General features: G+C 31.5%; 1 protein-coding gene across 1 annotated transcript in view; it reads right to left on the bottom strand.

Annotated features, from left to right (window-relative positions):
- LOC129218488 (guanine nucleotide exchange factor DBS-like) overlaps positions 1 to 26,500 on the bottom strand; it is a 111,399-nt gene that overhangs the window by 8,393 nt on the left and 76,506 nt on the right. Inside the window, 14 exon segments of the mRNA XM_054852776.1 lie at positions 488 to 563; positions 1,913 to 1,991; positions 2,106 to 2,207; positions 4,256 to 4,453; positions 6,375 to 6,494; positions 7,785 to 7,877; positions 8,689 to 8,787; positions 11,336 to 11,405; positions 11,921 to 12,036; positions 12,361 to 12,427; positions 16,299 to 16,423; positions 17,096 to 17,275; positions 20,174 to 20,380; positions 26,257 to 26,448. Of these exon segments, the coding sequence (XP_054708751.1) occupies positions 488 to 563; positions 1,913 to 1,991; positions 2,106 to 2,207; positions 4,256 to 4,453; positions 6,375 to 6,494; positions 7,785 to 7,877; positions 8,689 to 8,787; positions 11,336 to 11,405; positions 11,921 to 12,036; positions 12,361 to 12,427; positions 16,299 to 16,423; positions 17,096 to 17,275; positions 20,174 to 20,380; positions 26,257 to 26,448 (1,724 nt within the window).

A 26,500-nucleotide genomic window follows, 5' to 3' on the forward strand; every position in this document is an offset into this window, starting at 1 on the left:
ACTTTTTTCTCATGTTTCTGAGGTGAAATGGAAAAAATTTGGAGGGTATGCGTATTCGATTTCACAAATTTTTTTTTCGCCATTATATCTTGGGACACCCTAGTGCCCATCTCAAATTAAAAAGAAAAAAACTTACAGGGATAAGATCTATTTCTAAATTCATAAAGGTGAATTAATGAAGGTTAAATCTTTGAACTCAATCTTCTTTAAAACCCTCTATTAACAATTGCATAAAGATTACTAGCTTGACCATTCCCATTGCTTACTGAGATAATTAATTGCAACTAATGAAGAAATTTTTTCTGAAACAACTGATTGCTATTCCAGCAAACTTCTATAGATTGCACTCTATTAAAGTCGATTAAAATGTAAACCAAACCTACTAGAGATCCAAATTATAATAAATTTAAAATTTCAATAAACTTAGAATATTAAAACTTATTTCAAGAATTAATTCAAAATAACAATAATAATATTGAAAACTTACCTTTTGGAAACAGGAGATTGAGAGATTAGACCATTCAAGCTTTTTATCTTCTCAGAGTACAGCTTTTTATTTTCATCTAAATGTATAAGTGAAAGAATTTGAGAAAAAAATTCAGTGGAAAGTGGTTTATATAAAAATGCGAAATTTTCTAAGTCATTTAATTATTACTGAAAAAAATCGCAAATGAGATATTATTCTACACACATATACTATTAATCTGTTAATTAGCTTGTGAGAATTCCTTTTATCTTGTTCAAAGATATAAACAATGAAATATATTTTAGAATGCTTTTAGCCTACAGTCCAAAAAATGTCAATATTTTTTTTTTTTCAAAGCATTAATATTTTCCAAACAGAGCTTGACTTTCCATCAAAATATCCTCAAAATACAAAGGAAAAGTGAAATTAATCAACCAAAAGTTAAAAGAATTCATTAAACAGAAAAAGGAGGATATTAGTTTGTCCCCAGTCAATAATAACTTACTAAAAACCTAAGTAATTAGAACAAATTTCGTCTGAAAGCTCACCTCACATTCATACTGGACTCAGGAGAGCACAAATTTAACTTTTTGAGAGAGAGGGAATTGTCAATTTTTCGAATGAAATTCAAAATTTTATCACATGACAAAATATGAGCTTACACATTCCATAGCTACATTACATTTTATGAGAAAATAGAAAGAGAAAAAGTTACAATTTTGCAATACTATATCCAAATCTAACGAATCGACAGCAAAATTTACCAAATGGTAAATTTTCTTGGAAGTTACATTGACTCTCCGTGACCTCCCAACAGCCCCTCTGATTGCACCTTTTGATTTGAACACTTTTTTGAACATTGATTTAATTAAAAAAGTACCTTGTATCTTTTTTAAAGGTAATATGGATTAACAAATGTTCTGATTCTCTCTCTTACCCCGGTCAGGCTACGATCGCGGAACATTTGGATCTGTGTGCTGCACTTAGTGGCTTTAGTTCTATTGTTGAAAAGTATTGGAAAGCACGTTCATTAATGGTACAAGTGCTATTTTTAATGTGTGGCATTTGAAAAATACAAAAAAATTAAAAAATTCAAAATGTTCTGATGTTATAACAAACTGAAAACCACAAAGTCTTTTAAAAACTCTTGATTCCGCCTTGTTTATCAGAAATTTGCTTTTTTTAATAATCAGAACTGTTCCTTGGTGAATGAGTTGAAAATAAAAATTTGAAAAATCTGAATAATAACTGCTTTTATTTCTTTGATTTGACACTTGCTATATTCACTATTACGGTAGAACACTTTTCCCTTTTCCCTTTATATTTTCCATAGCGTAAAATCTGTCTGAATCGATCACTTATTAATGAAGAAAATATTTGAAAAAAAAAAAAAAAAACTTAACAATGCAAATGATCATTATGATATGCTTAAGTTCCTATAGTTACCTTTAAGATGTTCAAATTGTTGAAACAGTACACGTTTTATCTCCGACACCCACTTCAACTTTATCTCTGGAGTAGGAGCCTGTGGACAAAAATAATTCATTTAACTCTCATAACATGTCTAAACTCTAAAATAATAACAATCACCCTTCATTAATAAAATAAAACAAATTGAAGGATAAAATGGATATTTTACCTGTAAAATATAAATCTGCTTTCGCCCATGCAGCCAGAGTTCAAACTTTCGACCTTCAGCTTTGCTTCCATGCATATTTTCAGTGAGGCCTATTTGAGAAGTCTAAAAGTAAAATAAAAATTGAGCATTACTTGCTATTCAGTTTGGTAATCTGAAAATCAATGTAGATTCTACACTTGCAGGCGTATTTACTTCAAACAAATTTTGTTGGAAATATCTCTTGATGACAAACTCCCAACCTCGACTCTGAGAATTTTGGGCACCTGACTCGGACTAAGAATCGTGTTCCCGACAATTAGTCAGACTCTGACTCCCCGACTTCGCAGCTTTGGCAAAAATTTATACACGGACAGAAAATGACTGATAACTCTTGGATATTCGACTCTGACTCCTTTATCCCAAAATAAGTCCGACTTCGACTCCGCAAACATTAGCAGAGCTGCGGACTTTAAGAGAAATGAAAGATTGCAATTCCGAGTCTTTGTATTAAATACCTTCAGCTCCCGAATTTGACTCTTATATCCCAAAATGACTCAGATTCCGCAGCTATTTTTTTACTGTGAAATAATTATAGTTAATATGATTTGTATTTATTTTCACTCTAAAGTTTGAATTTATGTATTCAGTTTCTGGTGGAGAACTTCGGAGTCTTATATGATTCTACTTAAAGATGTACGCAGACGATATATTTTTTTTTCGACAATGAAAATTATTTCTTTAGTTGCCATTTTATTGTTTTTTTTTATTTTTGAAATTACCTTCATTCATTTTTAAAATTATTTTTTGGCAATAGGGGAAAAACAAAAGATATTTTTTTTTTAATATGATGTATTTATTTTAATGAGCTTATTAATTTTAATATATTTTTTTTCTTTTTGAAAGCGGCTAAAGATTTTTTGTTAATGGAACAAAATTTTTTTGCTGCTTTGTTTAAAAGGTGCTGCTAGTTTATTTGTTCCTTTATTTGTGTTTTACACATCTAATTCTTTAGATGAGCGAGGCATATTTCATTTCTAGAAATCAGCTTAAAATATGAAAAAAATTATGTTATAAATAATTTGCGATTTTTGCTAATTTTGAGAATTTCGATCAGATACTAGAATGTGTACAGGGGAAAGTAGGCTCGTTTAGTTCTAGACGGAACTTCTAGTTTAAATACTCCAATATTCACACCTTTCCTTATCCCATGTCAAAAAAACCTTCTTTTTTATCCTAAGTTGAAAGATTGTGTCGTACCAGGCTCACCTGTCGCCAGGGGCGTAGCTAAGGGGGGGGTTTTGGGGACAAAACCCCCCCCCGAAAAGTTAGTCTCAAAAAAAAAAAAAAAAAGAGAAAAAGAAGAGAGAAGAGAAAGGAAAAAAAAAATGATTGGTCAAAAATGAATGGGTCCCGACTGTTGATACTTCTATTCTGCTTTTGAATTTATGATTTGACCTATGTGTGTATCTATTATTAAACTATTTCAATGGTGTAATTATTCAGTAGTACTTATTAGCATTCTAAACTATTTGGCTTATATATATATATATATATATATATATATATATATATATATATATATATATATATATATATATATATATATATATATATAAGAAGTAACCCCCCCCCGAAAGTCGGGTCTAGCTACGCCACTGCCTGTCGCTTATGTCGTTTCCGGAAAGAGACGATCCGATCCACATGACGGTGGATATGTCAAGATGACTGTGTTTTTCGTCTTTTTCCCTAGGGAATTACAGAATTCAATATATGATGCAATAGATGGAAATTACCTAAGGCAATGTATGCATACTGTGTGGCTGTGGCACAATTATGGGAAGAGAGTTACAGAACTTCACTCCTTTTTGTGATCAACTTATTGTAAATAAAAGTCTTATTTTTGATAATTATGGCGTCTGATTACTTATCAACAGCATTCATTCCATTTGTAATGTCAAAAGGTGAATGTTTTTGTGCAACGGCATTCTGTAGAAGTAAACTTTACAATCAGCTTATTGTGCCCTAATTATACTTATCATGTATCCTTCATACCTCATGCTATGTGTCAATGTAATGATGTTCTTGCAATTCTCTATTCCTTCAACAAGTTATATTGTTATGCTTATTCATCCTGTGTCAACGCACAGTTTTGAGCCGTTTAATGTTCTTACCTTAAGGGCATTCTTGAAGGCATAGCTAGGGCTCTCCTCACGCCCATATTTCTTGGTGAAGAGCACCAGGCCCTCATAGAGGAAGATGTGGCGCTGGTGGGGCTTGAACCGAAGCTCACGAATACGGTCTTTTTTGTTCTCCACCCACACATTGAAAGAGCTCTGAAGTAGGAGCCTGCCATATTCTGTTAGGCAACCCTGCAAACAGAAAAGAGTACATTTTGACTGTGATTTCTTTCTCAGCACCAAACATGCAGTCCTTAAACAGCTGTTTGTTTAAATCTAAAGTCAACTACCGGCCCGCTCCCACCTTGTTCGGGTTGAGAAATTATCTTAAGCAAGTATTATGCAGGTACTGTTTATTTTAAAATGTTAAGGTACACACAATATTTTGTTTTGTTTTTGTAAGATTGTGAAACAAATTGATTCACCTGAGTTCTTGAATCAAGAGAGAAAGACCAACATGTAATTTTCTATCAGGAAGGAAATGATCCCATAGGTAATGTTGCACTGAGTAAACATGTACATTTGATCTTCGGATTTGTTGATGATGATGGTAATTGAATATAATATATTATGAAACTGATTTGCCAATATTTAAAGTTAACAAATTGATTTCAAGGCTGAACTTAAACAAGCATAGAACTGGATTTTAAAGGAATATTGAAAAAAATATATTATGTATAGCCTCTCTGTAACTATGTAGCTTTCAAATAGTTAAAGAATTTTTCAAATAGGTGCAGTGGTTCCAGAGATTACCCAGAACATATAAACATACAAAATCTGCTCTCTCTTTATATATTAGTCTAGATACAAATTTGGGCATTATTTATGCTGATTGATCAGTTTACATTAATATTTTAACACAAGAATTTTTGAATTTTTTTCATACCAGTTTCAAGGACACAGAAAGAAAAACTTTTCAAGTTAAAAAATCAAGTATGAGGATGAGATGTATTGATCTTAGGTAAGAGATAAGAATATTAGAGGTAAGAAGACCTTTCCAATAAAAAATGTTTGTTTAAATCGGACTATCCAACCAAAGTTATTGAGAAGGTGGATGAACAAACATATGCTTCGTCACCTCAATAGCATCTGCCACTCAAAATTTTTATTTTTCAATATTTATTCAGTTATTTAACTTCTTTTCCTTTTTGTGACATTTTTAATACTTATAATCTTTTTCATGTTGTTATTCTGTGTTTGTGTGAGCGTGCACGTTTTTTTATACTAAAAATTCAAAATTAACAGAATTGATTACATGAGTAATGAAATTTACTTTGTACATGAAATTTACTTGAATATTAGATGAATGAAGCACCCAGTAGAAGAAAAATTTGCATATAGTGCAACCCTGCACCAGTCAGTATGCCCAAAATAAACAAGGTTGATCAACTTGACAGAAAGTTTGAATTTTTTGGCATGCAGGATGATTTGGGGTTCATTTGGCAACAAAACAAGTAGACCAGAAAAATTTGCTTGTTTAATCAAGAATACAAATATTAAAACAAAAATTGAGATGAAATTAATATGTGTTTGTTATTACTGTAGGTCGTTCATGGTTTTAGTTATACGCAAGTAATAGGATCGACTACAAGCAATCACAGTGATTGTGCTTCCTTTATATTTTTTTTTCATTAATTATTTAAAATTCCTTTTTGAGAGATAAGTTTATTTTGTATTCATTGAATAGCAGCATTAAATTTGTGTACTTGTAAAACATTAATTTTAGGACTACAAATTTTATGTTTTATTTTAATTTTTTTTATATTTTTCTTTTCAGAATGAGGAAAAAAATAAGGTCATCAATATTTTAATGAAATTCAATCGTTTATTAATGATAAGCCAATATCATAAACTTACATTATTTTTTAAACTAAGCATATTTTAATTGTAATTAATTCAATACTTTTTTCAAATCTCATTTTCCTGGTGTGGCGGAGAGAACCAAGCAAGGGTTATTGAAAACCTGGGAAACCTCAAACTTTGTGGCTTGCCGGCTGATGCAGGGTAGTACAGTAACTGAACAACTGGCACATAAAATTAATGGAATAAAAAGCTTGTTAACTGCTCTAAGAAAATGTGGATAGAATGAAATTTTGCAATCTGTGTCATTTACATGAAATCCAGTGATGGCAACTTGATGCATGCTGTCATTGACATATTTGAGCACAGTCAGCATTGTATCCAAGGCTTCCTTAAGTTCAACAATGCTTTCTTCACAAAATTTGAGTAGGTCCTGAAATAAAAGTTACGTTCAAAAATACTGTAAACAATGCTACAAACATTAAACACTTACCATAGTGTGAAAATTGAGAGAGGGAGGAGAAATACTGTAACACAGCGACTTTCAAAAAATAAAATAACATACATATGTTACATGATTACAAGGAACCTCTTTTCGAATGCATATTTTGAGCTTTGAGACGTAGGAAATCTAGCAGATAAAGTAACCCCTTCTAGTTTATTATAATTGGTATAAATCAGCTAATAAACATTAGTATGAGTACCGATATAGCATATAAATGTAAAATAAATACAGGGGTGCCCACCTAGGAGGGTTATGGTGCAGAATGTGGCATTGAAATTTTTAGGGGGGTTGAGGGGCATTTTTCTCATTTGGGGGGCTCTTTCTATGGGGGGGTATTTGCAATATTTAGGCTTTTAGGGGGGGCACCTTTAATAAATATATGCAATAAATGCTAATTACACATAAGTACTATATACTGCTGAAAATGCATCTGACTGTACTGCATTCAAATTAAATGCCAATGATCATTCTCCAAATTAAATTTCATTCAGAGTAAAACTACTTTGAAACACAGTCATTCGAAAAGGTTCAAAAAGTTTTGATTGATTTTAGTTTTGAAAAGTTTGAGAGAGGGAGCTCTTTATGATGCAATTTCACACAAAAATGTTTCATAACATTCTGAGACATTGAAAATTTCTTTTGAGTTTTGGGTGAATTTGAATAAAATAAGATATTGCAGCACCTATGAACAGCTGCAGCAAATACTTGCCATCCACTGTCAAGAATAGAGGAATGAAATAAGATTTAAAATCCAGTCTATTGGCTATGGATTGAAACTTAAGTTGGGATAAAATGGGACTGAAAATTTCTTGTATCATATTCAGTTTTAGTTTACACCCAGCTACAACAATGTTCTACATTTCATTGGGAATTAAAAATGTCTACATCATAACTCAGTATTAAATAAAGAGATGGGTTCCTAAACATGAAAAAGCATTCAATCTCTGTCACTAACATACTATAATAAAAAACACAAACACAGAAAAAACAGAATTGAAAAAATGCCAATCCATGTGACATGAATTTATGTTTGTCAGTAGAAATGGAAAAAGGCAATAAAAAACAAATTGGTATGTTCTAAAGATATCCCCATTCCATTAGAAACTTATTTGTATAAATGTGGACCTTTAAGGACAAAAAAAATCTTTCAAGCTAGTGATTTAATCATTAAAGTACAGCAGAAAAATCATTATTGAAAACATAGTGAAAGATACTAACTTGTAATAGCAACTGGTATTTGGTGATTCTCTGGACAGGTTTCAACAGATAGGCACCGAGAGGCAACTTGTGACCAAGGTTTCTTTGGCATTCCTGAGGGGAGAAAAGTCAGTTCATTCCCCCAATTGCGTCAAATATTTCTGAACATTAATTTTTAATCACCATTACTGAATACATTAAATAACTGAATAAATGGAGTCACCTAATTCCTACCCATAAAAAATTTTCTAGCACTCATATTACACAGAATTTTGAGTCAGTATCACAATACAGGTTGAATCAACTCCCTCCAATTCAGAATTGTTGCTAGCAAATGTTTTGTTTTGATATTCTTTCAGTGAATTTATCTGACATTGTAACATTCAAACTTTTAGCCAAAAAATACGATACAAAACATTTCACCTTTAAAATGGTACTTCCTTTTTTCCTTTATGGTTATCATAAAATCAATCTAGTGTCATAAATTCAGTGCTACATTTCAACTTGTAATTGCAGATTTGTTAAACACATAAGAATTACTTGAATGGGTAGAAAATTATCTTTCTTTTTTCTTTTTCCTTTTCTTTCAGAGTATAAAACTAAATCATTCATTAAAACAGTTTTTTTTTTTTTGTGAAATTCATAGAAATTTAGCATAAGACTAAAATTAGTTTTATCTTAGACATTCTAATCAGTGCATAGCATGTCAAAACCTATGCTCATTAAATTTTAATTCTGACTTATCAACTGTGTACTTTACTATTTAAGTACAAAAAACATGGCACATTAGAGAAATATAGATCATTTTTTGCTCCCATTTTCCTAATGCACACAAAGTAAACTCATATGAGTGTATGCCTGTGTTAGAAAAATTAATGTTTTACTACCAAACTTGACTTTGCATCAATTTGTTGAACCATCTCACCTTGAAAAAGGGATTGTCATCGCCACACTGTCTACGGAGGGATTCGGACTTCGGTTTGTTGAGGCAATAAATGCTGTATAGCTTGTGGAAGGATTCACTCTGTAAAAAATAAATAAATGTGAATCAACAGGCACATGGTGATTTAATTTCAAATACTGAACTCTAAGCTAATCTTTTAACAGTAAGGCTGTATACAAAAAATACTAATTTTACAATCATGCTAAATTTATAATGGGTAAAAATAAAGTAGACTTTTTAAATATCTGTATGATAGTTACATTGGAAAATAACTTTATTTTAAAACCAAACAATAGCAAAAGTCTATACTGGAGAGCACATAATGGTAAAATTACATAATAACAGCACATTGAGTTCCTTCATTGTGTGAAATTATGAAAAGGCAATTCCTCATTAAACTGTACTGCAGAAAATCTACCATGCACTTTAGATTAGAAATTTGTTTCTACTGAGAAAGTGAAAATAATTAACATTGAAGCCAATCAGGGTTGTACAGATTGGACCAATGGCGTTTTTTTAAAAAACCCAGTAAAAAAATCCATTATTTAGCCCACTTTTGGGTTTTTTTAAATTTTCAGAGAAATTTTTTTTTAAATTAATTAATTTAAATATTTTCATAACTTAAACTTATTTTTCATTTGTTCTTCACCACAGAGAATGGACATAAAAAATGAATTTTGAACATTAATAGTATTTCTTAACTCTTAGCGGCATTAAAAAAATACTTCTAAGATTTTAAATAAACATATTTAACTTTTTCCTTTAACTGGTCAATAAATAACTCAACTTATCTTGACTAAGTCCTGTCACGTCTGATTTTCTCAATATTTGTAGATTGTACAGAGGAAACTACTCTAGCTAAAAGTCTTTCATGTGAATTATTTTCTGCAAACCAACAAATCACAAATCTCGAATAAATGCAAGGTATATTTTTTAGAAATTAACAGGTTTTTACAAACGGTTGGACAGAAAAAAAATAGGATGTACAGTATTTTCATTATCTTATGAAAAAGTTTAATATTTCTTACTCTGTATACAGAAATACAAAAACAGGCAACATAAAATTCAAAGAAATGTCTTGATTAAGCTGGAGTTCAGTAAAAAGGGAGTTAAACTACTTGAGGTTCTACAGTAGTTTTGCATAACAAAATAAAATACAATAAAGTAAAATGCAAAAAAAAAAAAAAAAATGTAGTAATTAAAAACGAACAAACGAACAAAAGATTTCATCACTCAAGAAGTAACTTTGTCTTAACTGTTGGTAATCATTGAAACTAAAAAAAACTGTAACTTCACCATTCTTGGGTTTCATCATCTTTTATACTTTTCTTCAGAAAACGCTGAATTTTCCAGCTTTTTTTACTCCAAGACAATTTTTGTGCTTTGTACATATACTTACGCTACAATATGCTACAAGTACCCCACATTTTCCCTAAAAAAGACAAAAAAATCCACATTTTGTTTAAAAAAACCCAGCTTTAGTTGGGTTTTTTGGGGGGGTTTTATTTAAAAAAACCAAAAAACCCTGGGTCCATGGGCTTTAAAAACAAAAAAAAACGGATTTTTGCCAACCCTGAAACCAATATGTGAAAAAATAATTTAAAAACTACAGAAAGCAAAATATATTGTGTAGGTAGCTAACATAGTGAAGAAAAAAATAGTCACTATACTAATTAAATAACAGTATAATGAGGGAAGATTTCTTTTCTCAATAATAAAAGACAATGGCTTTGGTTAAATCTAGTGCCAGATTTTCAATGTTTACGAGGTGGTGCAAATTTTGGAACTGCCAACCTAACCCGTCTTCATTAAAGAAAAAAGTTATTGAATTTTGACGTAGGGTGAATGTGTCGCCCCACAGAAGTTGTTCCTGAGGAAAAGGGCATCAACGTGCTTCCCCCTAGATCCGGCACTGGTTAAATCATAGCAAATATCACACTGATCTTTTTATTTTCTAGCCTCTAAATATTGCTAAATTTTTATGCTAACAAAGTTTCAAATACTGAAAGTGGTAGAAATGATGAATATTTAATATTTCATAACTAAATATTAGTTTCATTTTATTATCCATTTCGTATTTACAGTTAAGAAATAGTGTGTTATGCTTTATAACTTTACAGGAATTAATAATATTTCAAGGGATATACACTGAAATGAAAAACCTTTTGTATTTTCGTAAATCTTTACAATATTATTTTGTATATCAAACAGCATATTTTATGCCTATTGATTTGAGTCAAGAGAGAAAATTAAATTTCTTTACCAAACAAATTGACACAAAAGTTTGGGGATTAATGTCTTTTTTTTAGATTCAAATTATTCTCAAAGAAATGTAGACTCATTTCTCTCAAGAAATGCTAAAAATTGCCACTATGTGGGAACAAGTGCAGCTACATCACCATTTAGAGCATTAATCATGAATTATTTTCGTAATTAAAAATTGAAATTGGTAGAAAAAAGTTTGCAATGCAACTAATTTGCATTTAAACTATATTTGCATTTAAAATCTTTTTTTTTTTAACTGAAATCAGAAAATTTTACAAAATGTGAACAAAGCAATAGCAGTTAACAAAGTGAAATAAAACCAAATATTTAACAAAAATACTCGACAAATGTTCTTAATACTTACTCTTAAAACAAAGCACTTTCCAACTAGCTCAGGAGTACTACTACAACCTTCAAGGTCTGTTAAAAAAATGCTTAAAGAAAAAAGTATTGCTATTAGCTGATGAGATAGAGGGCATGACAGTTACAAATTAATTTATCATTTAGGGAAAAGAAATATTTTCAGGCTTAATTCTAAACATGTTAGCATAATACAAGTACCAGTATAAGAACCATGCATGACTGAATAAGTTGATCAAAGTGAGGGACATTGAGGGTTGTTGTGGAAAACAGCATTAGAATGACAACTTGAACAATGATAAAAAATTTTATTTGTTTACTTTGAGATGAATTTATCAAGTAAAAGTTGAAGATTCAACGTAAAAATACCATATTCGATGCTGGTTGATTGAATCAACCGCTTTAACGAATCAAATCAGCAAAAAACAGAACAAAATCCAGATTTATTGAATTAGCCACTTTATTGAATCAGCCGCTTCATGGAATCAGAACGATTTAGAACAACCGTGATTCATATAAGCGGTGGCCACTGTACTGTAAAATTACATTTTGACGCATGCAAAGATCAATACAAGAAAATCTTCCTTACTTGCTATGAAATGCATAAATGTCCTCCATGTTTCCGAAGAGGGTTTCTTTCTCATCAAAGAGAACAGCAGGCACAAGGTCTCTCAAGGCAGGATTCTCAATCTCTTTCATGTAACCCTAGTAAAAACAGAAAACAATGTTAAATGAATAAGTGATTTTTTTTTTTTGAGTTGATAGCTAAAATTCATGAAAATTCTAGCAAATTTTAACAGCAAAGAGAAGAAATGATAGACTCCAATACATTTAATAAAGACACTACTTTGAACTTTTGACAAGTTGGTAAATAGTTACTGTATTGCTAATTATGAAAAAAAATTGCTATTGAAAAAACATTTTTCAGTAACAGATATGAAAAAAAGGATATATAATTACTTAAAAATTACTTAATTAAAAGACTAACACATATTTATTTCAAAATTGTTTCTGTATTTTTCAACATACATTTAAAATACTTTTCAACTCTGTTACATAAGTTTTTTCAGTTTCGATCAATTCTGCCATCACATGCCTGAAATGAAGGAAGAAAAAGTTAATATTTTTACCATGCTGCATAAATGTAAATGCAAAGAAGTGAAAAGAATTTAGAGTAGATGATAATTATGTTTGTAATTAATTGTAAAGTTACATAACAGATAAAGTAAAAAGACTGCATGTTTTTCAGAAATCTTCCAATGTTCACCGATCTGATTTAGTTCCCTTCAGTTCATGTTCAAAGGAATCTACTATTTTGGCATTCAAGAAGCACACAAAAAATGGCGCACATTTTTAAATAGATATCAAATGATCTGGTGATTTAAATTTTCAGTACATTTTTAGTATTGTCAGTAATGACATTTTAAAACCTTTTCTGGTAACATATCGCTGACATTTTCTTATTTTATTTATTCATTTATTTTGTTGTTCCAGGGATTAATTGTAACAAAATAAGTAATTTGTGCCATTCAGTAGTGCAATTCATTGTTAAAATTGATACATTTAAATTAATACTTAACGATGAACTTTCCTTCTTTGTTCGATATCTACTATTTAATTGAAAAATGATGCAGGCTTTAGTTAATAGTTCATTATACAGTCAACTCCCGCTACAACGCGATCTGACTTACGCAAAATGGCAATAACGCAATTTTTTCCCCAGTAAAGAATCTTAGACATAGCATGAATTCTCCAACCGCAACACGAAAATTTTCCGAAGGGAATCGCGGTGTGTAAGTATCGACTTAGTTATTGGATACTTAAAAAAAATAATTCGTGAATGGACATTCATCCCTTTGGCATCACTGAGAGTGGAAGTTCAGACACCACATACTAGCCTGAACATTGCTTATACAAATAACTACTCCTCATTTTACATTTATTTTTTTCATTCTATATGAGGAAGCCAATGAAATATAATGACACTCAAGAGAGGTGTTTCATTTAAAGTCTGAAGATAGAATGAAAAAGAGAAAGCGTCTGACAATTAAAGAAAAGCTAAAGATTATGTGCTTGAACATTTATAAAATGCATCGAAGGTAGCACGACAATTAGGTATGAGTGAATTTTCCATATCTGCAATTAAAAAGCAAGAAAAGGAAATCCGTAAAAGTTCACTGAGTAGTTTCTAAGCAAAATGCAAAAATTATGAAAATGGAAGCTGCTCTTGCATTGTGAATTTAAGAAACCATTGACTGGATAGAAATGTAAAGATAGAAATTCGAGTAGCAGATTCTGTTATATTTGTTATATTGTTTGAAATAGTCTGCTTTTGGATGAACTTCTCTTGCAAAAATTTAAAAACAAAAGAAATCAAAATTTTTCCAAAACTCATATAAGTTTAAATACAAATAAAGCAAATTATCCTCTTTTTTTGGCTGTTGAGCCATTAGGTGATGGCTGACCAGTATAGATAGGACTTCCTGAAAAGGTTGTCCAGGAATTTTATGTTATGATCCAGAGAAAAACCAACCTTTAAGTGTTTAGTCAGCGCATACCAAAGGCAAAACCTTGTACATATCGTTTAAATTATGCAAGGGGCATGATGAGCAGGTGCAAACATAATTTATAAACTGCACTTCTTTAAAATTTTGTGGAGAACTGTTTACAGACAGCAGTTCAAACATTTTTACTGATCAGGACATGTGTCTACTGACAGCAGAATAAGGGAAGAAGATCCCTTTTATTTAGCATGTTGATGACAACCTTTAAAAATACAACAGACATAGCCACATTCTTTGCATTTTTGATTTGTGTTGATGACAAAATAATCTCAAGTAAAATCCAAGAGACACTCCTCTATTAGATTGTTCTATCCGCGAAGGGTTGGTAACACATAAACTGTGCTTCTTTCACATTTTACTTACTAATCAGAATGCATTTGTTTTGATCATTTTAACTATCAAAATTTTTGATAAAGAAATTTCCGACAGCTTTTTTCAAAAATGTTTAGCTGATAGAATGACATTTCTGTTGGTAACTTAATTTTTGAATATAGTATATAGTTATGTACAACATTCAGTTCATAACTGGTTCCTCTAACTGTTCATTGGACAGAAACTTCAGTTACATATTTTTTATGAAGGATGAAAACCATGTAGTTACATAGAAAACTAAAAATTGGTTTATAAATTTAAAAACAAAATACTTATGTAAAACTTTCCCACTTAACAAATAATTTACAGGTATGCCAGTCATAGAATACAGCTTTAAATTTTATCTTTGCAATATTTTTTATTTTTATTTAAAAAATTTTGAGTGGTACAGAAAAATTAAAAAAAAAACATCAAATAATGTTGCGATATAATTTGAATGATGTAAATGTAATGTTTCAGTTTTAATTCACCATTCGTCTACCAGTGCCCATGATTTCACAAATGCACTGGTTACAAGGGCAGTTCCAACTTCTAGTTTTGGAGAAGGTCATTATGGAAAATGAAGGGGAGGGGGGGGGGAGAAAGGCAAAGTTAGGCTACATTTGATTGCTTAAGAGGAAGTCTTGATTTCCACGTCCCCTCTGGACCCTCACTTGGTAGGCTTAACTGTGCAGACTTTTTGAGAATATAGAATAGACTTTTCTCAAACTCATTCTGCAGCAAATTTTTCTGAACAGTAAAATAGAAATCCAACTACGAACTTGTTTAACCTGTTTGGGACGAACGATGCAAGTTTGCATCAGCGGCGGCTGCTCGTCTTCCCATCCGAATCATGCCTATTTGCATAATGGCGTATGCTACTCAAGAATTCGAAAAATGCTCATATACAGCTTGGTTTTGAAACGAAGTGTTAACTATCAGATGGCGTTACTTATCCAGGTTCCGTTCTGTACAAATAATGGATCTCCAACATTAGTATTTCTCTCTCTGACATCAGAATAGGGTCCATCAAGTGTCGGTGATTTATTGGATTTCGTGAACGAAAATATTAACATGTGCTAGCAAGCGAGAAGGAAAATGCATGCTTATTTTGAAGTGGTTGTTTGTAGTTTTGATTCCATTTTAAAATGGGATTTCATCGGAGATATTCTAGCCAGGGGTTTCACTTTTAGATTCATTTGTGTAGCCATGGTGAACACATAATCTTTCAGAGGAGGAAATATCTAAATTTATGACTGATCCATCGATGGATCTTTCGGGCTACAGTGAAACAACAATAATTGAAATCCTTCATACTAGTTATTTTTCCATAATCATATGCTGAAAATGAAGGCAAAGAACTTAGACGGAGATGCGTAGTTTGCTCAAAGCACAATAAAAGATGTAATGCTACCTATGAGTGTAAAATACACAATGCGCATTGGTCTGTGCTTTGAAATTTTTCATCTGACTTTAAACTATTAATTGTTACGATATTCTTCAATTATTTCTTAATATTAAGTGCAAATATTTTTCCTCTTTTGTACAAAATATACTGTAATTTTGGTACTTTCAGCTATAGTAAAAAAAACTATATTTTGTATTTTTATTGTTAAATATCAGTTATTTTCATAATTTTATTTTGTTATGATTAAAATTATGATATATTTTACCATGTATTAGAAATGGTTTCATTTCTATGTTAAATGTCTATTTTATCCGTGATTATGTAATGCATACTTTCCGAAATTGCGTATTAGGCTTAGCAGGAGATATTGCCCCGGCCTGTACACACAGTTCGCGTGTAACAGCTGCCGTCCTGAGGAGGCACTATCTTCTGCGAGCTGCCGTCCCAAACAGGTTAAAGAAAATGACAGGAAGCATAAAAGCTAAGTAAAGCATTATGTACAAAATTTACAGCGTATTCAAATTAAGTATAATTCTTTTTGTTTTTGTTCCTTATTTGATTTTCTTTCCTTCACATATTAGGGAGGGGTTCAGTGTCAACAACAACTAAAAAACTTACAACTAAACAATTAATCAAAAACTTACCCTCTTTTGAGTTTCAAGATGTCTGTGCTATTTCTGTTTGAGTGAGAATTTTCTGAAGTCTGAATGGGACGAAAATATGCAGAATTTTCTATTTCATTCTCTTCATGGCAAATTTCTATTGTTGTCTGCAAAGGTTTTATGCAATGTATTATTAAAGACAAAAATGGCTTATCAAAACAGTGAAACAATCTTACACAAAACGTTTAAACTGAAAGTTTACTCCAGAAAATGCTGAGATTAGGAAGGGTGGGGGGGAGAGGTTTTCATTTTTTTCCCTCTTTTTGTGCAAAAAATTACAATTTTCAGGAACACTGTTTAGAGTGAGATTTTTTAGAGACATCATGTGTTGTAACAAAAGAGTAAAAAACATTTTGCTTCAAAGAGAAAAAAAACTGATGGTAAAGCAACAGGATCTTAGTAGAATAATACCACTACTCTACTCATACATGAGATGAGAGAGTAGGCCATGAAGCAGACATGAATTGACCATTAACCTTCCTGAAGCATGACCACAACCAGGTTGAACTCATTCAGACCTGCCACCAGGAAAGACAAGCAAAATAAAAACCATATGCTTAAGATACTCATAGGAAGAACTGTTTATATAGCACACCATTTTTATTACTTCTTAAACCTGAGTTTAATTTCCAAAATTTGCTATTGGTTCATAAGTTTTCTTAATAAAACAAATTACCTTTTATCATCTAAAAATCCTCAAAAGAAAAGGGTAACAATAAAAAGCATCAATTGGATTATGACAGACATGACAGCAATATGAAAAAGAAAGAATTAAAAACCTTTGTCCCTCTCCTGAGCACCACCTTCTTCTCATTGTCAGGAGAAGCTCTTCTGAGTGGAGGATGCTTGGGTTCCGGAACCACAGCCTGGACGGGCCTGACAGGCTTCACCGCCAATTTCTCCAGGCTAGATTTCCTCTTCTCACACACTGTTCGCATGTCCTCAAGTCTCTTCAGAACCTTAATGTGTGGATAGAAAACAAAATTTGAAAGTTAAGGAACAGAAACAAATTTCTGATGATGGTTCTATCATACACAGAAAAGATTTAAACAGATTACTATAAGTATGATAAAAAATAGACATTTTTAGATGAATGTACTTAAAGTGTGACCAATGTATCGATTTTACATAAAAAAGCATCAGTAAGCAATTCTTAGACAAAATGACAGATCGGCTTTTGAAGGAATCCTAATTAAAATATAACCACACAAACTGGAAGGAAGGATCATAAGTGTATAGGGCAACGTAGAAGGGATATGGTGCCCTCAACAGGTAAGTTTTTAAACTGAATTCCCAACAAAAGTCTTTTATAACACTGTTTTGATCTCTTTTTTTTCTTACTTAGGAGTTAAAAACAAACTTATGGACTTAAGAATAAAATTAGAAAAATGTACATGTGCAATTACAAAGGTATTACCTTGCCTTGCATTATGGACAAAACAATTTGGTTTTTGATGCTTCATTAAGCAACAACTTGAAGTTCTTCAATGCAAATATGTATTCAGCAAGTGAGCAGTTTATTTTTTTAATAATAATAGCGTTGGCTTCTGACTTTAAAATTTCTAATTATGTCCTCAACATTTTCTTTAAAAACAAATACTTAACAAAACTTTCAGGATGTCAACATCAATCTCATATTTGTAATCTTCACAAATATTGGTCAACATTAACTAGTTTCTAATGTAAATTTCCAGAGATTCTCAACAAAAGTGTTCTGTTAAACCTCTAGAGGAAATACTAAAACTCCGGAAGAAGTTCTAATCCCCCTGCACTATCTACAAGATACCACGCTTTCAAAAGGTGTTTTAATATTTCAATGCATTTGTGACATGTTTGGTCACGTTAAGTTTTAACCAAATTTTTGGCAAACGCCAATCAATTGCACTAAATAGCTGTTTATATTTCTTATGGAACATTTTAATATGCTACTTCATTGTTTTACATTTGAACAATATTGAAATATAAAACCTTTGTAGCCCCCAGCACTGAGTAGTTTTCACCAGTATTAAAATGAAACTCCTAGTATTTTCCCCCTGTAAGTCATTTCTTTGTGACCGTAATCCTTTCAGAACATTTATCCTGTTATATAAAATTGAAGCATCTCTAACTTTACATTTTATTGTGTTGCTCATTAGATATTTATTTAAAATCAATTTTACTCGTTCTAAAAAATTAAGACATAGAAAGAACTCTTAACTTTATCAATTTAATGTAATGTTTGTTTTTAATATTATAAATATTCTTCCTTTAAATGTACAATTTAAGGATTTATAGACAATTTAATTTTATTTGAGCAGATTTAATGGATATTTAATATACACCAAACTGAAACAAGTGATTTACAAAAAATCAAATGATTGGAATCAGCAATAAATCAGTTGATTTAAATTGCTGCAACCTTGTGAAAACTATGAGTTAGTATCTAGAGTGGAAACTCCATCCTAATGTTGAACAAGAAGCTCCATCCAGAGCTAGACGAGCCTACGTTCCCGTATACCAATATCGACTTTCTAGTATCTGATCAATATTCTCAAAATTAGCTAAAATCGCAAATTATTTCAAACATAATTTTTTAACATTTTAAACTGATTTTTAGAAATAAAATATGCCTTTCTCATCTAAAGAAAGATATGCATAAAAAATAAATAAATGAACAAATAAAGTAGTAGCCCCTTTTTAACTAGGCAGCTAATATATTATTTTCTATTAAAAAAATCTTCCATTGCTTTTAAAAAAATAAAATAAATGCACTATCTACAAAAAAATAGTTTGTTTTTCCCCTGTTGCCAAAAAATACTTTAAAAAAAGAGAATAAATGCACTTTCAAAAATAAATAAAAATCAACAAAATATCAACTTAAAGAAATAATTTTCATTATTAAAAAAAAAATTGTATGTGCTTAGCTTAATGTTAAAACATAAAGGACTCTGAATTTCTCCGCCAAAAATTAAATACATAAATTAAAACTTTAGAGTGAAAATAAAAATAAATCATATCAAAAATAATTATTTCACAGTAAAGACATGCAGCAGCTGCGGAGTCGGAATTGGAGTCACTCATTTTTGGATTAAGGGGTCAGAGTTGGGAGTCGAAAGTTTTTAATTCAAAGAATCGGACTCAGAATCGGTCATTTTCCTTTAAAGTCCACAACTCTGCCAATATTTGCGGAATCGGACTTATTTCAGGAAAAAAAGATTTGGAGACGGAGTCGAAGACTTTAAATTTTCCAGAGTCGGTGTCTCATTTTTCCTCCATGTCTAAATTTTTGCCAAAGCAACGCCACTAGAATCGGAGTCAGAGAGTCAGATTCTGACTAATTTTCATGTACAGGAGTCGGAGTCGACGGCATTAAAATTCTAGAAATCGGATTCGGGAGTTGTTCACCAAGAGCTATTTCCAACAAAAAAATTTTCAAGTAAAATTGACTTTTAGTTCCTCGTAGGCGCTAATGTTAAAGGATTTGAACTGTTCAAAATTGAACGAAAAAATGTTCAAACCAAAAAGTGAAATATGGGAATGAGGTGCCCTCACCAAGATCTTTCGAACAAAAAAAGTTTGTTTGAATCGGACTATTCATTCAAAAGTCATTAGGGGGGGGAGGACAGACAGACCAATCGACAGACATTTTCCCCATCTCAATACCCTACTTTCCAATTTTTTGATATTTATTTAATTATTTTAGACTTCGTTTTTGTTTTTTTGCGATATTTTTAAGATGCATTAAGCCTCCTTTGGTGCCTTTTTTCTTTGTTTTCTGAAGTTTCTGGGGAAAGTAGAATAAAAAAAATCAAAACACTTAATTTTTTGTTTTTTTTCTACCAAAAAACCAAACAATCAAAGGAAAAGAAAGTAGTTACCTGCTGCACAAGTGTCCTGGTTTCAGGAGAAATGGCCGCTTCAAAAATGGAATGATTTTCAAGCTCTTCACAGATCTGCATCTCTCGTCCCTTCTGTAAGAACTCATCCACATTCTGAAGGGCCCTGGATGCAAACTCATAGCACGTGCACTTTTCAATCTGGTGAGAAGCTAAGAGCTCCACTCCTTCTGCACACCATGTATTTGCCTAGAGAGATATGCAGTTAACTTATTTCCATCCAATAGCTTAATATTAGTAACTCATTCTTTGTGCAAGTGCAATATACTTGGGAGCCCCTTATTTTGGTAGTTTATATCTCTTTTAATTGTTTTAGTTCATTGCTACCTAAGTTTTGTTCCCCCACTACTTTTTGTACCAAAGTTTGTCATCTCCCCCCCCCCCCTCCCTTTTTAAAACTCTTGTCTCTACTGCTATGTGTAGTAATTTGATTTCACTAGCTCGCATAAGTCACATTAGTGAATTTGAATAAATATTTTTTTTAAATATTACACATTTAATGTTAAATTATACTTAACTTTTAAATTTTTTGAAACACAAACTTTCTCAGAACAGTAATCAATAATGTTTATGACTAATACTGCATTAGAAAAGTCAAACATTCTGTTGAAAATAATGAGGAGAAATTAATGCATATTCTCTGCCCATTCATGTAAGTTTTTGCCGAAAGTTTCACGCATTTATTGTCACTTGAGGCAATTTTCCATACCTAAACTTTCAGAGCAATTAATTGAACAAGCTATGTGACAGAATGGGGGCGGGGGGAGGTAACTGAAAATTTCAAATGTTATGACAAATAGTCAATGCAATAGTCAATGACTTCAGTTCACATTGCACTAAATGTTCATGCATAATGCATTGATTTTTGGGAGTTTTCAGAGGCTGTCATCAAATCATTTATATGTTCCAAACCCAATTCATTCCAAAAGCTAGTGTTTGAGAAAGGTAAAACTATCCAAAAGTACAATTTCTGAGAAGCATAATCAAGTCGGTTATGAACGAGTATTTTGCAGACGAATTGTTGCTAAAACATTAGGATACATACTGATTTCTTAATTCAGACTTAAGATTTATAAAAGATGATTGAGAGATGTCTTTTCTCATACATTTGAAACTTAATTTTACATAGATGTTGGAGAAAAAGATGTATTTTCCAGCTATTAAACTATAACTTATTACTTAATAAAAACACAGCTAATTAGATATCCTGTGCTTAATGTAATACACACTAATACTTTTTTTTTATCCCAAAGATGTTCAAACGAGCTAATTAATGATTTCAAGTGTAACAGAAAAACTACTAATATATTTTTTTAACTAAGCCTAAGAGCAAACAGGTCCGCCATTTAGAAGGGACTCGAGTGTTTCTAGGTAGAGTATATCTGCAAGAATATCCTCCTACACCTCTTTCCACCTCTCTTTTTTAAGGCTCCCCTTTTTGTGCTATTTTCTTCATATTTCCTATTGGACCAACCAAGGATAATAATAACCCCAATAGACTGCAGCAGAAAAAAAAATCTAATTTCTTAGTTTAAAAATAAAATGTAAGTCTCAAGTCAGCAATTTATAGCTGATAGTTTTCTGCCATTCTAGAAAAAAAAAGTTGAAGAATCATCCAAGTTTTGTTGAAGAAAAACCATAAAAGGTTGAGGATATAAAAACCCTTTTATAGCAAGGACTATATGGTAAAGGTTTTCCATCCAAAGAAAATACAAACTGCCAAACAACTTTGTTTTTCTGGTCAGGTTTTAAACGAATCGTATAATTTTTATTTTAGCTACAAAACTAACAAGGTACTACAAATTTTCAAGTTTCATTTTCTGGAAGAAAATTAAGATATAAAGAACACACTTTCAACAAATTTCAGAAAACATGCACTTATGAAGGATTAGAAAACCTTATTTAACCAAAACCATCGACTTCGGTCAATATTCAGACTATCACCAAAGTTGGCAGTATTTTATGAGTTTGACTGCACACACACACACATACATATACACAAACACATACAAATATATAGTCAAAATACTGATTGAGTTGCCCCCTGACTACTAGCACATTTTGAAAAACTAACACCAATGGAATTAAATGATATTTAAAATCTAGCCACAAAATGTATGCAACATTGCAATACAAAAATTAACTTTTTAATACTGCCGTGCTAAGTGCAAAAGTCTTATCTGCATATGAATTCAAAATGAGAAATTGTCGTTTAAAATTGTGGGCCTCTATGTATTTGATACAGATGCAACTTTATCAGAAGTATTTAAAAAAATATTTTCCATTGACAAATGACCATAAAACATTGCATTTAGGTAAAATATGTGACAAAGAATTACTTGGTGACCATAACTCGATTTTTGTAAAAAGTGCAAATATGACTTTTGTGCTCAGCATGGCAGAAAAGCAATAAAATGCAATAAATAAATGAGCGATTACAATAATATGCATGTCACAAGCAATTCAGAGAACAAAACAGCATTTGTTACTATATGATTAAAGTAAGTTTTATGAAATTCCAATTCAACTAAAAAACCTTTTGAAAAATACATGCAATACTGAAAACACATGCTATTAAAAAAAAGTATCATTTGTTTCACTCAATGAATAACAGAGCACTTCAATAACAAAATGAAAATTTCAACATCACTCGTTATGTAACTTTAAAAATGACCACCTACTAAAAATTTAAATATAAAATTTTGTTTAACTGCCTTTTGATAAATAATAGAAGTATCCCTAATTCAATTTTTAACTTTATTTTGAAATTTGCAACAAATAATCTGAATAAACATTTTTAAAAAGTAAGAATTAAAAAAAACTTAACAATTCCAACTGAACTTGCAGTGAAATACTTTTTTGCAATGATTTCAAATCAAAAAATTTGTTTTAATATTAACAAAACAAAAGTTGAATTTTGATTGAAAAGTGAAGCATAATTGTCCAGCATAAAAATTTAGTAATAACACTAATCTTAAATTGAATAAGCAGGAATGAAAATATTTCTATCATATGAGATTTCAGGGATAGCAAGTGAAGATAAAAATTCTAAATGCAGACATTTATGCCGAAATATACAAGGTAGCATAAATAATAAAATACAATGAAACAAGTAGCATGATAAAAAGGTAATAAGATGAAATTAATGAGAAAAATATGAAATATTCATTGCACACTTATGCAAGCCACAATGCATTATAAAGAACAGACAAAAAGACGTCAAAATAAACTTGAGGACTAGAATAAAAACAAATTTACAAGGTGTTTCACAATATGCAGAAAAAAGGAAACATTGAATAACACTTGAACTGACAAAGAGCCTCTATTTCAAATTTTCACGATTTACAGGAATAAAGGAAATAAAAAAAAAGACACATACCAGAATAAAGGAAATAAAAAAAAAGACACACACCAGAATAAAGGAAATAAAAAAAAAAAGAATTTCTGAAAGTGTTCCCATTCTAAGGAAACAAAGTCTGGTTAGAAATTTGAGCAAACCTTTCTGAGTTAGTCTGTTGGAATCAATCTTTTCACACTTGTTATTGCTGTGATTGTGTTCTTTTATGATTTTTAGTTGATCTCTGCAGACTTGATCATAAAAAAGTCATAAAGACAAAGCCACGCAAAAAAGTCTAGTGGTCATAAATCAAGGTTAAAGGAGGGCTAAGAAAAGTCTGCATCAAAGTGATTCAAGGAGCTTTAAGGGATGACACTAATCTATACCTCAAAGCCAGACTAACGTAAGTTACATAATCTCTACTTTATAGGAGAGTAGAAAAACGATCCCTCGGTGTGTATACAAAGGAGTGGACTCGTGCTCTTTCAATGCTGGTAACTTATCATAAAATATTTTGTTTTTTAGGATTATGTTCATATGGCTCGATGTGCAGAATAGAATTCTACATACAAGGCACAAATAAACAGAAAATCACAATTTTGGACTTACGTTAGTCTGGCTCTGAGGTGCAGAAGTGTCATATTGACTTCTGAGAGTAGGACTACGACTTCCCTTTCTCAATGAGTGATATTTTCGAGCATCTTTGCTATCTTTTACTTGGCATTCAAACTTATTTTGCCATCAGTCACAGCTTATTTAAACTTGGTAATTTATATGCTTAATAAGCTCGAATATGATAATGGCCAATTTTTAAAAGCTGTAGACCACTTCTTGAGTATTTCAGAATGTTTCTAGTTTCAAATATATCAGATTTTGGCAAAAACAACAGGCATTTTTTATTGAATATCGAGTTATTATTGGCAAAAAAAAAGACCAGTGACAGTCTACAAAATAAGCTTCCTTCAGATCCTCCCCCTATACGATTTCACGTCACTAGCTCAATGCACTGAAGAGTTATTCCTCTAAAAAATTTGCTGTGCTATGAACCAAGGGAGCCCATATTGAGTGGGGGGGGAGTAAGGGCTCAAGCCCCCCCCCCCCCCCCCCCCGCCAGAAATGAGAACTTCCTTGTTTTTAGTGCTTTAGTGCCCTTCTTGCTTTTTTTTTGTCTTGGCTTTTAGTGCAAAAATGTATAAAAATTTCTTTTCCAGCCATAAATGAATAAGTTATTAAAAATGTCAAATTTTAATATCTCTAATCTGTAATGAAATCGGTTTTCATGGGGAAAATATTCTGCTAAATCAGGGGGGAAATTTTTGAGCGCACCCCCCTAAAAATGTTGCATATGGGCGCCCTTGCTATGAACCCTCATCTGGTACACCAAATGAAAAAATACATTATCTAATAAAGCATTACATTTGATAGTAAATTTATTTCCTCCTTTCATTCGATAAAACTTTAACAGCAGTACATTTTTTCCTATAAAACTTTCTTTAAATTATGCTGCTAGTACAGTATAAGTTCATTGGAAGACACTGAATTGCAAGTACAGGAGGATAATTAAACTATGGAATCCTATTGAACATCAAAGGAATTCACAGCTGCTAAGAATTATGGTTATTTTAAATAAAAATTAGTACATACATACATCAAGGTAGTTCTGGAGCTCAAAGTCGAATTTTTCATTCATTGCATTATTAAAACTACTTGAACAGAGTAAGGCTCCTCCATATGTTGCTTTGAGATATTTAACCCCCCCCCCCCCAGCAGCACAGCAGATACAGTCTCTTTCTTGATCTGCATATTCACCAAATAACATAATCCAAATACAAATGCAAATAATGGTTTGAAAAATCATGCTCATGGATAGAATGAGAGAACCTGAAACTTAAGCTTAAAATAAATCTCTATTTTTTTTTTCAAAACAATGAGGAAAAAACACTGGGAGTCATGTAATACTTAGGCATTAATATTGACAAGCAAAAGTTCTTTACTTAATGCAGAAGAAAAATAGATGATACGAATTACTTATCTCAGTTTAAGAAAAGCAAAAAAGAAAGGTATAAACAAAAGTACAGAAAACATCAAAAGTCTAAATATTTTAATTTGTGGGATGAGGGAGTTTTCTGCTATGGAGAATGTGTTTCACTAGAAATACATTCAGGCTGTTGCTACATCCCACCTTATGATAGGGCATGACAGCCAACAAGCTAATCTCTATGGTGGGTTTGGCTCTTGATGAGATCTGCCTGCATTATTGAACCTTCAACGAGGACAGAGATTCTCTGTGGCAGTGCAATGTTTTGGTCAAGCTACTGACGAACTCAATAATCTGTTACAAGCAGGCTCGCTGTCATCTGATTGAACAGTTTTTGATGGACCAGAATAAGCAAAACTCAAATAATCTGTGGTAAGAAATTTGACTCTAAAACGTTTAAGTCTCTAGCCAAAATGGAAAGACTTGGAAAGTGTGGTATTTGTAGTACAAGAGCTGTTAGAATGTGAAATAGGATTGTTTTCTACAAAATAAAGACTATTTTTACGCTAAAGAAGTAATTAGCTAATAAACACCTAACAACACACTCCATGCAATTAAAAAGGTTAAGCATCATATTCGAATATTAAGTCAATCTACCTAAGAGTTAAAAAATACACAATGCATTCAAAAAAGACATGTCCAAAGTGATGACAAGAGCAAGAAAATGTTAGAGAAAAAAAGTCAAAGTACCTTTTCTATTTTGTCATGCAGGTCACAATACTTCCTGAGAATGTCAAGCTTATGTTGGAGCTGGTTTTGGAAGTCACCTACCATCTTCTCGAGCTCCATACACTTGGGGGAGATGGAATCAACAGCATAGTGGTTCTCTTCAATCAGGCACTTCCCTCTCTGCTGCACATCTTCCATCCTGGCAATCTCAACCTGTGAATTACATGCTTAGTGTTAATTATATAAGCAAAATATTGTTTTTTCT

This window comes from Uloborus diversus, chromosome 1 (assembly GCF_026930045.1).
Source record: "Uloborus diversus isolate 005 chromosome 1, Udiv.v.3.1, whole genome shotgun sequence".
Classification (NCBI taxonomy): Eukaryota; Metazoa; Arthropoda; class Arachnida; order Araneae; family Uloboridae; genus Uloborus; species Uloborus diversus.